Source organism: Falco cherrug, chromosome 19 (genome assembly GCF_023634085.1).
Source record: "Falco cherrug isolate bFalChe1 chromosome 19, bFalChe1.pri, whole genome shotgun sequence".
In the NCBI taxonomy this organism is placed as follows: Eukaryota; Metazoa; Chordata; class Aves; order Falconiformes; family Falconidae; genus Falco; species Falco cherrug.
In genome coordinates, this window is record NC_073715.1 from 547,647 (window position 1) to 564,479 (window position 16,833).

A 16,833-nucleotide genomic window follows, 5' to 3' on the forward strand; every position below is an offset into this window, starting at 1 on the left:
TGGGGCCATTGAGAAACTTCTTCTCTCCTTCCCTCCCCAGTCAAGGCCAAAATATTAACACAGCAGTCTACATGTGGTGTTATGAGTGATGATAATGTGGAAAAAATAATTTCCCTCACTGTCTTGGCAAGGCACCTCTTCATATGCTCCAGGGCACGGCTGGCTGCCTCTGCTACCAGGTCACGGGCTGGGATTGTGTTTTGCCTTCTGTCCCCCAGCACCACCAGGGCCTTTTCTGCACAGACACTGCCCAGCCAGGCAGGTCCCAGGCCCTGCAGCTGCAGGGTGTTAGTCCACCCGAGGGAGGTGCAGGCTCTGCCCTTGGTCCTTCCTGCATCTGTGCAGCTCCTGACAGGGCAGCCACCCCACCTGCCAGGGTTCCCCTCCATGGCATCCCAAGGGCACAGGGATGGTCCTCTCAGTTTGGTGCCACCGACAGACACTGTGAGAGTTGCCTCCACTGGATTATCTTTACAGCTCTTAAATTGTAAGCAGGAGAGTCCCCTGTGGTGCCCACACTGCCCCAGTATGTCCCAGTGGCCTCTAGGTGGGGTGTGAGCCCTTCCCCACTGCTCTCTCAGCCTGACCATCCAGCTGGTGTTTTACTCATCTCTTTCTGTTTGCACCCAGAGTGTCATGGCCTCACTTGGGCAGAAGAACACTGATGAAGACCATGGGAAGACATTTGTAAAGCTGAGGGAAATGACATCCACTGTGGAGCTCCTCACGCACAACTGCAGGCTGTCAGGTTGGCGAGGCAGGATTTACCCTTGGAAAATCCACCTGGACAGTTACCCGCTCAGGTGCCAGCGATGTCAGCCAAGGGGACTCTAACTGATGGCACACCCCTCACCACTGGGGGTCCGTGCAGCCTGTGGTTATTTGAGTGGCTTTTCTGGACTCTTCATAAATGTTTGTAACACCTGCTCATCCATCCTCTCTCACAGGAGACCTCTGCCTATAAAAGGAGGTTTCCAAAGGGATATTCCTAAGAAATACCAATTTTCCTCCAGAATGTCACTACCACTAATCCTTTATACCATCTGTCCTTAATTTCTCTCATCTTCTACATATTTGCACCTGACTAGGAGACAATAACCACTTCTAGAGGATGTCTTTTCAGCAGACTGTCTCGACAATGTCTTTTTCCATTATCCTTCAGGTTTCTCCTCCTTTTTTTCTTTGGTCCTACAGGTACCTCTCACCTCTGCAGCTCGTTTCAGCTTCCAGGAGAAAAAGTATATGTCTTCCCACAGCCCATCTGTCCCCTATAACCAGATATTTCCTTGTGATTAGATCTATCTTTCCGTATCTGCTACCCTAAAAGATTTCTCATAAGAGTGTCCCTTGCAGAAAGGCACCTCATCAGAGACAGCTTGGACTTGACCTATTCTTGTGGAGTGTGTTTTCCTATTGATGACACTTGATCATTCTTCACAGTGCTTGCAGATAGAAAACAATTTTCTTCACCAGTGTGCAGCCAGTCCTCTAAGGCAAACAGGTGGGGATGGTGCAAAGGAGCTGCAGCACCCACCTGCAGAATTGAGGGGAGAAGTCTGACGTAAGGAGAAGGGATGTGAGTCCCAGGGGACAATGAGAAAAAGGGTGGTCTTGGGGACATTCAGAGCAAGGTTGTCCATCTGGTGTTAGACCTCAAGCGACTGCATTTCCTACCAGTCCAGACCTGATGAGGAGACCCTCTGCATCATTATCACTTGGAGATTGCTGCTAGAACCTCCCCTCTAGCCTAAAAAGTAGCAAAATACAACCTATGAAATGAAAAATAATTATTTTGAAGTGCACTTTGAAATCCTCTCTCTTATCTACATGAATGGAACAGATTCAATTAGCTGCACAGGTCTTCAAGACTTGAAGGAAATGAGAAAAGGCAAATACCTCATTAGGGCCTTGGGGGCTCCTGCCATGAACCTGAGCTACTGAGAGCAGACTGAACCAACCACTGAAGGAATGTAAGTCAGAAGCAACACTGAAAATACCTTCAAACATTGATGGGTCCCGCTGAGGGCCATTGCTGACAAAGCGTCCCCATGGACTCGTTAGAGTAGCTAATTAGAGGCCAGACCTGCAGGCAGGCAAAGGTACTGTGTCAGTGGCTGTAATGCTGCAAAACACATTTGGATTTTTTTATGAAGCAGAAAGACCAAGCCCTGACCCCCAGGCTCTTGGAGGGCAGAACATAAGACCCTCCAAATCAAGTTCTATGTCACAGGCCTTGGTGGGAGAGGCAGCTGCCATTGCCAGGGGGACAGAGGCCTCAGCCCGCTGTGGGGCCATTCAGCCTCGCTGCAGCCCTGGGCCGTCTCCACTGCAAGTTGCCCTACACTGTCCATGTGGCACCTCTTTCCACTCTGGGGGTTGACTCTTCCTTGCTTTCCTACCCAGCATTCACATCCACATTTCTCTGCCTTTTCTGGAGTTTCTCCCCTCATCCCTGCTTGTTCCTTGAAACTCAAAGCCGTGGGACGATCCAGGCTCCCTCTGGGTGAACTCTGGCATCAGAGGGCAAACCTCAGAGAATACCAGTTGTTGCGTATACGTAGATCAAAGTGGGAGAAATTCTAGAGATACAAAAAAAATTTGGAAGCATCCTAATATTTGTCATGAGTCCCAGGAAGTTCACACCTTCTATGAAATTGAAGAAAATATGCTGATGTCCTGGTTTCCTGATTTACAGCTATTGGTTAAAAAGTTCATCTCCAGATGCCTTTCTCCTCTTTCTCTTTGATCACTCCAACCCATTCTACCTATGTAGCTTCTGCTTTAAGGTTCAGAGTGGAAAAATTGGACTGTCTTTCAGTAGTGTCTCTAATATTCCCTATGGGCAACTCTTCAGTTGTCGCAATAGACCTCATGGGGATTTGCTTGAACTTACAATACGACAGCTGAGAAATTTATTTTTATTTATTAATTTCTAACCCACTCCCCCAACACACACCCTGATAAGCAATCCCTCTTTTATTCCTGTTTACACCCTCTTCTCTAAAGGAAAGCAGCCAATATTTACTGCCAAGCACTTCCTATATTCACCTGCAGAGCTGGTTGGAGAAGTCAGATGTCAAGTGATGGAAGTGCCATGGGGCTGAGGAGATAAACAGTGGGGCTGGGGAGGTGAGAAGTCAGGCTGTCCACGCAGTGTTTAGCTCCAGGGACTGCTTTTCCAACCTCTGCACAACTCCTCAGGAGGCATGCTGCATCAGTTGCCATTAGAAAAGTCTTCTATCACTTCTCCATAGTGGTCATTACCTGCCTTCCTCTTTAACTATACTTCTGAAACTTATTAAGTGTTCAAGCCTTGAAGTCCAGATGTCCCTGATGGAGGAGACAGGGCTCGTCAGGGCGTGCTCCCTCGTCATGAGCCCAGGGTGTCTTTGCTGCTGTGGACTTCAGGTGTTCAGAGGAGCCTGAAGAAACCTCTCAAGAACACCAAGTCCAGAGCAAAGCCCACAGTCCCTGGAAGCGTTAATGGGCCCCACTGAGGGCCATGCCTGAGAAAGCCTCCCCATGGCCTTGTTAGAGCCCGTCCTTGGGGGCTGTGAGTGCAGGAAGGCAAAGGCGCTGTGCAGGCAGCTCTGCTGCTGAGCAAAGCCTTGGCTTGCTTGATGAAGCAGAAAGGCCAAGCCGTGACCTGCAGCCTGTGGGGAGGTGGGTGCTGTCCCTCACAGAGGGCTCAGGGCTCTTCTGGGGACCATGGAAGGTGGGCATCCAATGCCCAGTGAAGGACAGCAATGGCACAGCAACTTCCAGCTTCCCCATGGGGCTGCAAGGAGGCAACGATGTCCCGTGCCTTGAGGACATCATGTCTTGACATGACCCTCAGAGACAGAGACAGCTGCCACAGCCAAGGGGACACAGACCTGGGTTCTACTGGTGCCTTCCAGCCTTGACAGTGCCCTCTGCCCTCTTCACCACAGGCTGTCCTACATGGTTGGAGCCCTGCCCCTGTTTCCCTGCAGGCTGTAGGCACCATCTCGCTACCCTGCCTTGCTCTCACCCCAACATTGCCATACCTTCGCTGAGGTACCTCCACTCTCACCGGCTGTTCCTTGAAACACAAAGCCATGGGCTGATCCAGGCTCCCTCTGGCTGAGCTCTTGCACCGCAGCAGGACCCCTAGAGTGAAAGTTCTTCCTCCCGATAGCCACTCTCCATTTGCAACATTACACTTTGTGAAATCTTTTCCCCTCTCCTCTTTTTTCCCACTACCCAGGAAAGCTTTACCACCTCAGGAACTGCCCTCCAAGCAGGGAACCTAACTCAAAAGCTATTTTTGGTGGTCTTTCCCCTCAAAAAAGTGAAGTCACCTCCACATGGTCTTCTAAACCACATGGCTGCTGCTGGCCTTTCAGCTTCTCCCAGAGACGTGACCAAGCCACATGCCTGCTGCTGTCCTCTCATGTCCACAGGCAAAATGGACGACAGCCTGTACCCCAGCCCTTTTCCTGGAGAGGTCCTATGCTGTAGCTTGGCAGAAGGACTTTCCCAGCCATGTTCCTGTTGCCAGCCTGCCACCTCCAGAGACAGAACTGACCTCACAGGCCCCTTCACAGCCAGGCATGTCCTCCTGCATGAGGAGTTCCTGAGAATCAGCTGTCCTCCTCATAACACACCCCTCTGTCACCCTCATTCTAACCCATGACCTGGCCACAGAAAAGCAGCCTTGTTTCTTTCAGATTTCTCAAATGCATTTCCCACAGGCCATTTCTATGGAGAAATATTCTTCACATGAACTTCCCTAGTTGTGTTGACATTTTTTATATATGCTCTTATAGCTCTATGGCTTCTTTTTCCAGGTTGGACTGACCTCTGGAGATCGTTGTATCCAGCCCTCCAACTGAAGCAGGGTGACCTAGACCAGCTTGCTCAGCAACGTGTCTAGGTAGGCTTGCAATAAATCACGGAAGCATAAGAACAGAGAATCATTTAGGTTGGAAAAGACCTTAAAGGCCATCAAATTCAACCATTACCTCAGGACAGCCAATTCCGTCACTGAATCATGTCCCGAAGCACTGTGTCTATGTATTTCTGAAACATCTCCAGGGCTGGTGATTCCACCAGCTCCCTGGGCAGCCTGTTCCAATGCTTGACCATCCTTGCAGTGAAGATGTTTTTCCTCATATCCAATCTAAAGCTCTCCTCTCTAACTAGAGGCTATTTCCTCTTGTTCTGTGACTTGTTATGTGGCAGAAGAGACCTACCCCCGCTCATCTACAACCTCCTTTCAGGTAACTCTAGAGAGCAGTAAGATCCCTCCTGAGTCTCCTCTTCTCCAGAGTAAAACCACTTTTCAAAAGAAAACCGTCTTTTCAGACACTCTTCAACAGACCAGGGCTCCAAACCCTTCACCAGCTTTGTTGCCCTTCTTGGACATGATCCTCAGCGTTTCTCTTGCAGTGAGGGGCCCAAAATGGAAACACAGTGTTCAAGGTGTGGCTTCAGCAGTGCTGAGTACAGGGGGTCCATCACTGCCCTGGTCCTGCTGGCCACACTGTTTCTGATAGCAGACACGATGATATGGGCCTTCTTGGCCACCCGGGCACACTGCTGGCTCTTGCTCAACCATCTGCCAACCTGCACCCTCAGGGTACTTCCCCACCAGCCTGCCTTCCAGCTACTCTGGCCCAAGCCTGTAGCGTTGTGGGGGGCTGTTGTGACCCACGTACAGAACTGGCACTTCTCCTGGTTGAACTTCATACAATTGGACACATCCAAATGGTCCAACCAGTGCAGATCCCTCTGCAGAGCCTTCCTGCCTTCAAGGACATCAGCACTGCTACCCCACTTGATGTTGTACACAAACTCACTGAGGGTGCACTCAATCCAGACCATTGATGAAGTTCTGAAGCAGGACTGGCCCCAGCACTGAGCCCTGGGGAACACCACTCCTTATGGGCCGTCACCTGGATGTCACTCCATTTACTACCCCTCTTGGGGCTTGGCTGTCCAGCCAGCTTTAACCCAGCATGGAGAACACCCACCAAAGCCATGAGCAGCCAGTTTCTCCAGGAGAATGCAGTGGGAGATGGAGCCAAAAGGCTTTCCTAAGGTCCAGGTAGACAGCATCCACAGCCTTTCCCTCATCCACTCGGCAGGTCACCTTGTCCCAGCAGGAGATCAGATTCATCAGGCAGGACCTGCCTTTCATAAACCCATACTGGCTGGTCCTGACCTCCTGGTTTTCCTGTGGCTCCTGTGTGATGATGCTCAGGACGATCTGCTCTACAACCTTCCCTGGCACTAAGATCAGTTTGACAGGCCTGTAGTTATCCCGATCCTCCCTCCTACCCTTCTTGTAGGTGGGCAGCACTTGACTAGCATTCAGCCTTCTTGGGCCTCCCCAGTTAGCCAGCACTGTGGAAAGTCACCCCTGTGGTGAGGCAATAGAGAAATAGACCAATGATTTTCAAAGTGTTCCTGCATCACGGGATGTCCATTGTCAAGGACACATTCAAAAGCACCTTGTCCTTTCTGGGTATAAGGTTCACCGGAACCACATGTCCACTGGGGCTGCAGAGGCATCACTGGCAGCAATGCCTTCTCCTGCAGCACTGCACAGTCCAGCCCTGCGTGTCTCTGGTCCCAAGGACAGCATGGATTGCTCTCCTTAGGGACATCTCATTTCACCGTCACAGTGACCTCTGCCCACCACCCCAGCATGCTCTGCAGCAAAATATTTTGCTTGCGTGTGACCTTGGACACTTGGTACCCATTATTATTTTTGTAGTTACATGTCTGAGCTTGGCCCAGGTGACACAGGTGTGGTTCAGGGTAACTGCTCTGAAATAACCTAAATCAGGGAGAGGAAGGGGAAAAGTCTTATTTAAGCAGCATGAGGAAGCCTTAGGATCAATAACCTCACATCTTCTTGGGGAATTTAGAGATCCTGTGGGTTTACATGGCAAGGGTTTGGGAGTGGTTTGGAGGTGTTTGTAGGGCTGGCAGAGGTGAGAAGAGATCAAGAGCTGACTCCATGACCATAACAGCGACTTTCATTTGACTCCAAAATGGACCAGCCCCTGCCCAAACCTGAGCTAATAAGCAATCGCAGTGGCACCTCTGTGATACCCTATGGCAGAAAGGACAAAGCAGAAAGGGAGAGGAGTGAGAATGATGTGAGAGAACAACCCTACAGACATCAAGGTGAGTGAAGAAGGAGGGGAGCAGCGAGACAGAGGCTTGGTGGGATCCTGCAAGCCAGTGGTCAAGTAACCACCTACTGACAGTCACAGGGCAGCACAGTGACAATGCTCCTTTATGTGTCTGTAGGTTGTTTACATCAGTATTCTAGCACAGCTGCCAGATGGGCCAACAGCTGTGATGCTCCCCTGGATCTGAAACCCTGCATCATTCGTGTCCACCTTGGTACTAGGAGCAAAGCAATGGTGGAGTCTCGTCTCCCAGGGGCAGTGAGGCAGGAGAGCAGCAGAGTGCAGGCCCCAGGTCATACACTGGCAGGCTGTGGCCTGTGCAGAAGGAGGGAACACTCCTTCGGGTGCCCTGGAATTGCCTCACCGGTCTAAACCGCGTGGTGGATGCCTGGGCTGTTGGAGGCTGCTGTCCTTGCCGAGCAGCTGTGCTGAGCTCTGCCACCTGCCTTGGCACTTGGTTCCCTCAGTGTCACAGCTCTGTCTGCAACAGGACGGGCTGCAGCTGCCTCTGCGTGGGCCCCTGGCTGAGGGCACTGCTGCACATCTGGGCTGAAGCCCCCCAGCTGTGGCACCAGCCCAGCTCTGCCTGGCCATAAGGCAACCTGGTACCAAGTGTCCCCGAGCCCGGGGGTGCAAAGGCTTTGCTTCAGAGCAGAGACATGGCCTGGGCAAAGGAGAGCTGGGTCTTGAGCCCTCGGACTGTGCAATGAAGTGCTGAAATGGGCTCTGCAGGGCTTACTGAAGCACTGAAGACATCCTCCCTGCCCCTGCCTGCAGAACCACCAGACACACACATGCACACACGCTCCTTTAGGAGTACTTGGATCCTTTGCTGCAGTTTTCCTGGTGTCCTCTCTAGTAATGGGTTAACAAAAGTTGATACTCCTGCAGAAAACTTTTTCTAGTAGGAGAATTGCCACTGCTGGAAATAAGTGTGTGTCCCCAGGAGAGGCAAGGCCCGTGAGGGATTGCCTCATCCTGCTGCCCAGCAGGTTCCCCTGCAGCCCCAGGGACAGCTGGAGGGAGCCCAGAGGGGCAGAGGAGGGAGGCAGGGAGAGCTCAAAAGCAGCCCTTGGTGGGGGGCTGCTGAGAGCTCCCTGCTGGAGAAATCTGCAGAGCCCTGGAGCCGGTAAGTGTGTGGCTGCAGGGCAATGCCTCTGCAGTTCCTAGCCGGGTCTGCAGCAGCTGGGCCCCCCCCAGCCTGTGGGACCGTGTGGGAGCCTTTTGCTGTGGAGGAGGCCAGTGTGCTGCAGAGCAGGGCTTCCCTGCTGCAGCGTGGGAGGGCCAGGGCATGTGGGCTGCCTTGTGCCAGGGCCGGCTGCAGGGCTGTGAAGGTGGCTGTGCAGGCAGGGGTGCCCAGGGCTGTCCTTGCCAGCAGGGTCCCTGCAGCCCAGGGGGCTGTGTGCTGGGGCAGGGGCTCTGCCGCCTGCCAGGGGCAGCTCTCAGCCTGCTGGGGGCTCCCGACAGCTCTGGGGGCGTATGAACCGACCCCTGATAGGGAAGGATCTCTCTGCTGTTGAGAGTGTGCCGCAAGGGTGAGCGCTGCTTAGAAGTATAGGTTACCCTCAGAATATGTCTGGATGAGACTTTTCGTATCGAAGGTCAGCGCAGGGATTGCTATGATAAATCCAGGGCTCTCCTCAATCTTTGTTTTCAGTTTTCTGTTGTTGGGGGCAGGAGAGGGGAGGCAGAAATGTTAATGGAGATCTCGAGTTTGAAGATGTCCCTGAGACTGCCAGCTGTAACTCTGAGTGATGAGGAGGTCTGCCAGGAGCCTCCTGAAGTGCCCTCAGCCACTCCTCCGCCTATGAACAGCAGCAGCAGCACCTTTGCTGGAGCCATCAGGGTCGTTCTGAGCTGCCCTTTTCCCCCTGCGGACAGGACCCTGTGCCCAGCCAGTGCCCTTCAGAGAGGCACGTTTGTGTGGGGCCAGTGCACAGAGGCAGAGATGTGGTCTGTGAGCACTGACAGGGAAAGACCTGGCACAGGGAGATACCTCCCACAAGGAAAGTCTCCTGACATCCAGGATATTGCAAGGACTGATAGGAAAATTCAGACAGAATTGTTGTTGAAGGGAGAATCAGAAAGCTCTCTCTGGCCATGTGCAGTGCAGACCCCTTTCTCTGAGGCATCCCCCTGGCCTGCTCTCCCCCCAGCAAAGCCTCTGCCCTCAGGGCTGGGGGTCCCGAGGCGTGAGCCACCCCCTCTGCAGCCAGAGCTCCAGCAGAGCCGCGGTGCAGCTCTGCAGCCACGTGCCCCGGTCCCTCTGCAGAGCACAGGGGCTGAGAGCAGCTGCCCGGCAGTGTTGGTGTGTGGGAGGTGGCGAGCAGAGCTGGGCAAGGGCAACGCTGCCCTCAGTGCCTGGCTCGCTCGCCCTGGACACTCTTACCTAGACCATCAGTGCAATTTTACTTCTTTCTCTGCCGTTTTGGGTTAGTTTTATTCTCTAGCTCTTGCTGTCAGGCTCTCTGGGGATGGGTGTTTCAGCTGCAGAGTCACACTCTGACCTTGTGGGTCCTCTCCTGCAGGTGTGTCCATGGGAACAAGTGTCCCAGCTTTCCTCTCAGCTGTGGGGCTGTGGGCAATGCCCTATGTGGGGCTGGGCAAGGGGCTGGTTCTCCCTGAACCTGATGCTCTTGTTAGGGCACTTGGCTACCTCCTTGAAGTTCCCTTCCAAGCAGCGAGTTGCCCTCCAGAATGGAAACCTGTCCCTTCACACCCAATAGTGATCTGAAAGCCCCACATAGAAGCGTAGAGTTTCTGTGATGGAGAAAACACTTGGGGTGGGTGAAATGAGCTGTGTATCCTTTGCTGTGGGTGGGATGCTGAGTTCTGATGAAAGCCTACAACCTTTACTGGTCTGTGGTGGGTCAGTCCGTTCTCAGCAGTGCCTTGTGGTGTTTCAGGGTAACATGGGAGTGTGGCCACCATTCATCTCAGGAAGGTGCAAGCCCATAGAAACTGGGAACCAGAAGGACAGACCACCTCCCCTCACTGGGCACTCACCCACAGGCAATCCTCTTGCCTCACAGACCTCACTCTGTTCCACCGGAGGGCAGCAAAAATGCTCTGCTTTTCTGACATCTGAAAATACTCAACAGGAGAGATGGGGGGGAGCTGTGAAAAAAACTCAAGCTCTCTTACAATGCCTTCACCCTTCCCGTTCCTTAGCACTGGCGCTGCAGACGCTGACCAGCCCTTCTGCGTTGGCACTGGTTTCAGAGGACAAAGTTAAACACCAGGACTGGTCCCTGCCCCCACCCACTGCTGCAGAGTGGGGCTGGCTGGTCAAGAGCCCGTGGGCAGATGCCCTGCTCTTCATCACCCACACGGCCAGCACCAAGCAGGGCTGCAGCCACACAGCTGCAGGAAGGTCTCCGAGAAAAGAGAGGGATGTCTGTGTGTGACGGGGGGATGGTCTGTGGGAAATGGCTTTGATTTTGCTTGCAGAAGTCTCCCCTAAATTATCACTGTCTTTTTCTCCTGTGACAGGACCATATGCCCAGAGGCAGCACATGTCCAACAGCAGCTCCATCACCCAGTTCCTCCTCCTGGCATTGGCAGACACGCGGGAGCTGCAGCTCTTGCACTTCTGGCTCTCCCTGGGCATCTACCTGGCTGCCCTCATGGCCAACGGACTCATCATCACTGTATGTGACCACCACCTGCACACCCCATGTACTTCTTCCTCCTCAAACTCTCCCTCATCAACCTGGGCTCCATCTCCACCACTCTCCCCAAAGCCATGGCCAACTCCCTCTGGGACACCAGGGACATCTCCTACCCAGGATGTGCTGCACAGCTCTTCCTGATTGTCTTTTTCCTTTCAGCGGAGTGTTCTCTCCACCCCGTCATGGCCTATGACCGCTACGTGGCCATCTGCCAGCCCCTGCACTACGGGACCCTGCTGGGCAGCAGAGCTTGTGTCCACATGGCAGCAGCTGCCTGGGCCAGTGGGTTTCTCTATGCTGCGCTGCACACGGCCAATACACTGTCACTGCCGCTCTGCCAAGGCAATGCCCTGGGACAGTTCTTCTGTGAAATCCCACAGATCCTCAAGCTCTCCTGCTCACACACCTACCTCAGGGAAGTGGGGCTTATTGTGTCTGGTGCCTCTTTATTCTTTGGGTGTTTTGTTTTCATTGTTCTGTCCTATGTGCAGATCTTCAGGGCTGTGCTGAGGATCCCCTCTGAGCAGGGACGGCACAAAGCCTTTTCCACGTGCCTCCCTCACCTGGCCGTGGTCTCCCTCTTTCTCAGCACTGCCATGTTTGCCCACCTGAAGCCCCCCTCCATCTCCTCCCCATCCCTGGACCTGGTGGTGGCAGTTCTGTACTTGGTGGTGCCTCCAGCAGTGAACCCCCTCATCTACAGCATGAGGAACCAGGAGCTGAAGGACGCACTGAAGAAGCTGATGCAGTCAGGTGTATCTCAGCAGCACTGAACTGCCTGAATCTCCTCACAAGGCATTTGCAGGTCATCTCTGGAACTTCCTGTGCATTTAGCGCTTTTAATGTCACAATTGTGTTTCTCCTAGAATGTTTGCATGCACTCCACTTTCTCAATAGCATGAACCCAGCCTGCCTGACCAGCCTGGCTTTTGTACGTTTGCATCCAGGATGGTGCAGCTGGACTCCTGTGTCACATCTCTGTAATTTAAGGGGCTTGTGTAGTGGAGACATCTATCAACTTCCCAGGAGAGTAAAGCACCAGTGTAGAGCTCAGCTGTGTGAGTGTGCAAAGTTGGGGCAAATAACAGGGTGGGGGCACGCGGCAGGGTGTCCTGGTGCAAATCCTTGGGTCACGGTGAAGGAAGCAAGGCAGTGATCGGGTGGGACACTGTCACAACGGAGGGAAGACACAGTCACTCAATATGAGTGATCAGCAGACTTCGTTTATTGTCTCTTACAGTCACCTTTTATGCCTTCTTATAATTAGCTCATACATATTACAAAAGTTAAGCTCATTATTGGTTAGTTGCCTAAATACCAAGTCCGCCCCTAGTTTCTCTTCTGCAGTTATCTGTTCCCACCTGCAACATTCTTTTCCCACCGAAATCTTCCTGTTATTGTGTAACAAGGACAGCCAAAGACAGTGTATTTTGCTTTACTTCAGATAAGCTGAGAGCGATGTGCATTTTTGTCCAGCCAGCTGGACTATGTCTATGTGACCCTTTTCAGCTAGCCAGTTATCCACAGGACACAGGGCTCTGCTCAGTGCCATGTTCCCTGGATACCCAGGGGAAGCTGCCCCAGGTGCCCCAAGATGTCCTAAGCATCAGTCGTTTCCTTTGCTTGTTGTACACCCCAGTCGCTACGAGGAACATTTGCTGCATGGTCAGCTCTGTCATCCTTAGTGGCTCAGTGATACCCAACTCCATTGCAACTCTAAATGTAAATGGAGCCACTTTCCTACTGTCACTGGTTACACACAAGTCCCATAGCTCTTGCCACAGTTGGCCGCTCAGCCAAGGCTGTGGTCAGACACCTCCAGCCAGATCATGTCCTCACGGCTTTGCTTTGACAAATAGTGAAGTAAACCACTGACTGTAGTAATCCCACCAACTGGCCTGGGTCCAGTCTTTCACTCTCGATGTTATCTCAAATAAACCCCAGTTTCTCAGCCTCTCCTTGTCCATAACATGATCCAGGTCCCAACCATCCTTATGGCTCCTGCAGGACTTGCTCCAGTCGGTCAGGGTCTTTCTTGTGCGGGGGAGCCCCACTGTGGGCTCAGCAGTCCTGATGTGGTCCTGTGGAGGGTTAACCACAGCACCCAGCCAGCCACCCAGCTGCTCATCTGCTCCCCTGACTCAACAGGAAAAAAGCAGAAATTATACCAGCAATGTTCATGGGTCATGGCCAAAATGTGTCATATTAAAATTCAATTTAATTTATTGCCAATTAAAAAATACATGGACTGTGAGAAACCAGGACTGAAACATAAAGACCATTCCCTTGACAGTTTCTCCAAGGGCCAAATTACTCCATTGTTCCCAATTCATCTACACACCAACACCCTGAGAGGTGTAAGGGTGCTGCGATGGAGAGACAGGACACTGCTTGATGCAAGCAAATGTTGATTTATTGTATACAATCATGAGTTTATATATGTTACCAGAGGCCGCGTGCTTTAAACAGATTGGTTCCTTAAGCTAAGCATTACATACTAGGCAATCCCTGTTTGGTTAACTACAAACAAAGGACACTTTAAGTAAGTTTTTACAGTCATCAATTAACAGCAAAGTGTTACTTCTCCCTGGCTCCATCTGTTCCTCATCTCCTTACCTTTTCTCGGCCTGACTCATCTTGTTGGTTGTCATCTATTCACCCTCCTTATCCTCCCAACGTTTGTGGCCTACAAGCTGGAGCACGTTCCTTTCAGCTAACTGATTGTTACTTATGGTCCTGATTTCCAGGCCCCCTCCTACACCTCCCCCTTCTTGTTTTTGAGCAATCCAAATCCCGTTTGTTTTAAACATGCATTCGATCAAGTTACTCATCACTCCTTGTAAGCGTTGAAACAAACAAGGAACACATAATACTACAACCAACAATACTGTCAATACCATCAATGCTCCTTTGATTATGGTTTGTAACCAGCCCCCTAACCCAAGGCTTGAAAGCCAGTCAGAAAAAGGATCATGTCCTTCAGTAACATGCTTCATATTCTTGCGCAGTGCTGCTAATTTCTGAGCTATGCTTTTTGAGTGATCAGACAAATTCATACAACACATTCCTTAACGATGTTCACTACAGGCTACTCTCTACTGTTCGTGCTGTTTCCTTATCTTCTACAGGTGGCATCACATCCATCCCTTGTTCTGTCTCATCCTAGTTTCTTCTCATACTCCCTCAAAGTTATTTAACTCTTTGCTGCAGGATCAAAGCTGCACATCGTCAAAGCAAGGCCAAAGCTGCACTTTATCTATGTCAAAACAAACCACTGTCTCTGTTCTGTACAATTCTACAATTCCCCCTTTTTGTTTTTGAACAGCTAGTACCAGGTTTGCCGTGTTCTGCGGGGCCCTTGCAAACATGACAGCAACCAAGGCAATAGCAAACAAACAGTACTGCACATTGAGTGAATGGATGCCAAAAAGGCTGACATTTCCTCAGATTTTGATAACATGTTCCTGCAGTGGGGCGCCTAAAATCCACACAGCACGTACCATCAAAATCCTCACAGCCATGTCCTTGAGCCAACAACAAAAGCCAATAGTTGCTCTGTTTTGTATGTCATAGTGGCAAATTTGACTCACATTCTTAACTGCCTACCAAACAAGGTGATTTAACTCTTTAATGCTTTCCCTGCTGTTACTCTGGATAAGAGAAGAACCGCTGCAATACATTCCCATCATAGCCTCCTACTGCATTAGCATCTACATAAAGACAACTATCGACATTCCAAGTGCAAACAATATCAACTTCTTTTGGATTAACATTACACAAAGGTAATCAATTGTCCCAAATATCAAGGCTTTCAGTAAGATTCTTCATTCCCCACATACATTCACTTTTTTGCAACAATGTCTGCAAGTCAGTTTCAAGGAAGGGCACACCAAAGAAGGACTGGTTCAGTCAAAACGTTCAAAACATAGCATGCTTTCTCTGAACATGCCTCTGGGGTCATTCCCTTCATTCCCTCTCTTTTTTTATGCAACCAGAGAGACTTTCCCATAACAGAGAAGCCCTTATTTACATCTCTGAGCCTGGACACAAACCGCAGCTGCATGCACCACCAGGCTCAGGGCAGAAATCATTCAGCAGTTACATAGCTGTATATCACTACACGCATGCAGACACCTATTTATCACTAGATAACCGTGTTTATCTTTCCTATTCTCCTTCACAATGCCCAGCTGTTCTCTCATCTCTTGTTAGGTCAAACATTCTCATTTTCCTCTCCTATATCTCTCTCCAGACATTCTCTATCCTCCTCTTTTTTGCTTGTTAATTCCAAAGAGGCAAAGGTTGTGTGTAGCTGGGTGACCATGACCTGATTTATGTTATAATCAATTAAACACTGAATACAGGAAAAAAGGCATGGGAGATATAAGGCAAACATCAATAAGGTGGTTAAAGATAATTATAATAAATCCTGTAATACTTTTGATCCATGGCCCAAAGTTTCCCAGCCACGAGAAGAGACCAATGGCATCCCGCCCCTGGCTCTGCTGCAGATTTTTGTTTAAGGCTTTTGAGTTTTGTATGCTTTTGTGGATTGATTCAGAGTGGTCACTCAGATTCACATAGCACATCCTATCAAAGTCTTCACACTCGTGTCCCTGTTTTAATACTAAAAGTTAATAGCAACTCGGTTCTGTAGCAAGATATGACGGACAGAATCAACATCTGTTAAGAAGCCAGAAAAAAAAAAAAAAGAAAAAAAAAGAATAGTATTGGTGGTATTACTTTTTTTAGCAAGCTAGCAGCCTAATTTACTAAGCAAGTTAAGAGTGTGTACTATTCTACAGAAGAGATTAGAGAAGCAAAAAAATGTGTTATGCTGCATTGCAGAGCACAACCTGAGAGTTACAGTCAGCTGTGAGCTCTGCGTTATAATCATTTTGACACATGTTGGCATTGTGATTGTGAAAGTTGCCATTTACAGTTTTCATTGGCATTATCATAGCTGGTTGTTTAAAAAAGCAACCCTTGAGCTTCCTCATGCTCGACTTGTTGCAAAATATTCTGAAGCTGATCAATAAAGTTAGTACATGACTCTTTAGGACCCTGCAAGACTGTGGCGAGTGACTCGCTAGAGGCTCGCCCAGACTCCCCCATCCTGACTGCCTTAATAGCCATCTCCTTCATCTGCAAATAGTTGTCCCTGGGATACCTTGCCTGGGTCACAGAATCAGCACAACTATTTTCTCCAGCCAACTGCTCACAGTTAACAGCAATTCCCCAATTAAGGTTTTCAATCAAGGCCACTACAGGTAGCTCACAAAAATCAGATAACCCCATCATAAACTGTGTCAGAGTTAGTACCATACAAAGCAATGACTTCCAGTCATGCAGTGTGAGTGTATAAGGCTCTGCCATCACTTCAAGAAGGGACATAGCAAAGGTATTATGAATCCTCCCTTCCCCCACTGCTTTAACTCTTTAACAGCCTCGTATTGCACAGGCTGCCACTCTCGAGGTTGCTTTATCTGACAAAATACTGAACATGCCCTAGCGACTTCCAAAACCCCTCGCTTAAGCACTTCCCACTTGCATTCCTGCCACCAATCCCTCAGACCCCCTTTCACCCTCCCCGAAAGTCCAGCCAATAAATCGGGAGAGGCGGTGGGGGGTGGAGGGGGGAAGGTCTAATTCCTTGTCCAGATCTATAGGACCTGGATCAAAAGCTTTATCAGTGTCAATGGCATCATTGTCCGAGTTGTCCTGTTCCTGCGCTTGGTCCTGTGTTGTGAGGGTCGCTGCAATCAGTGACAGGAGCTTTGGGGGCAGAGGAGGTGTGGACAGAATCGCCATCGCTGACGGTGTGTTGAGAAGAGTCTTGCTGTCGGTGGAATTTACAGCTTCCTGTGGTCTGGCTCCGTTAGTAGAATTAGTCCATACTTGGCAAAGAGTAGTTGGAATTTGCCACCAAGGTGCTAAATGCATTCCCGATGCAGAGTCCCCCTCTGCGGCAGCATCATACAATTTTCTGCTGAACA

At 50.5% G+C, this 16,833-nt stretch overlaps 1 protein-coding gene across 1 annotated transcript; it reads left to right on the forward strand.

The window, feature by feature from the left end:
• Window positions 1-11,019: 11,019 nt before the first annotated feature.
• LOC129734348 (olfactory receptor 14C36-like) lies at window positions 11,020-11,577 on the forward strand (the record flags this gene model as incomplete). The annotated part of the gene is made up of 1 exon (XM_055697280.1): window positions 11,020-11,577. A coding segment is annotated over exon 1 (558 nt), but the record flags the coding sequence as incomplete, so codon positions are not given.
• Between the last annotated feature and the right edge of the window lie 5,256 nt (window positions 11,578-16,833).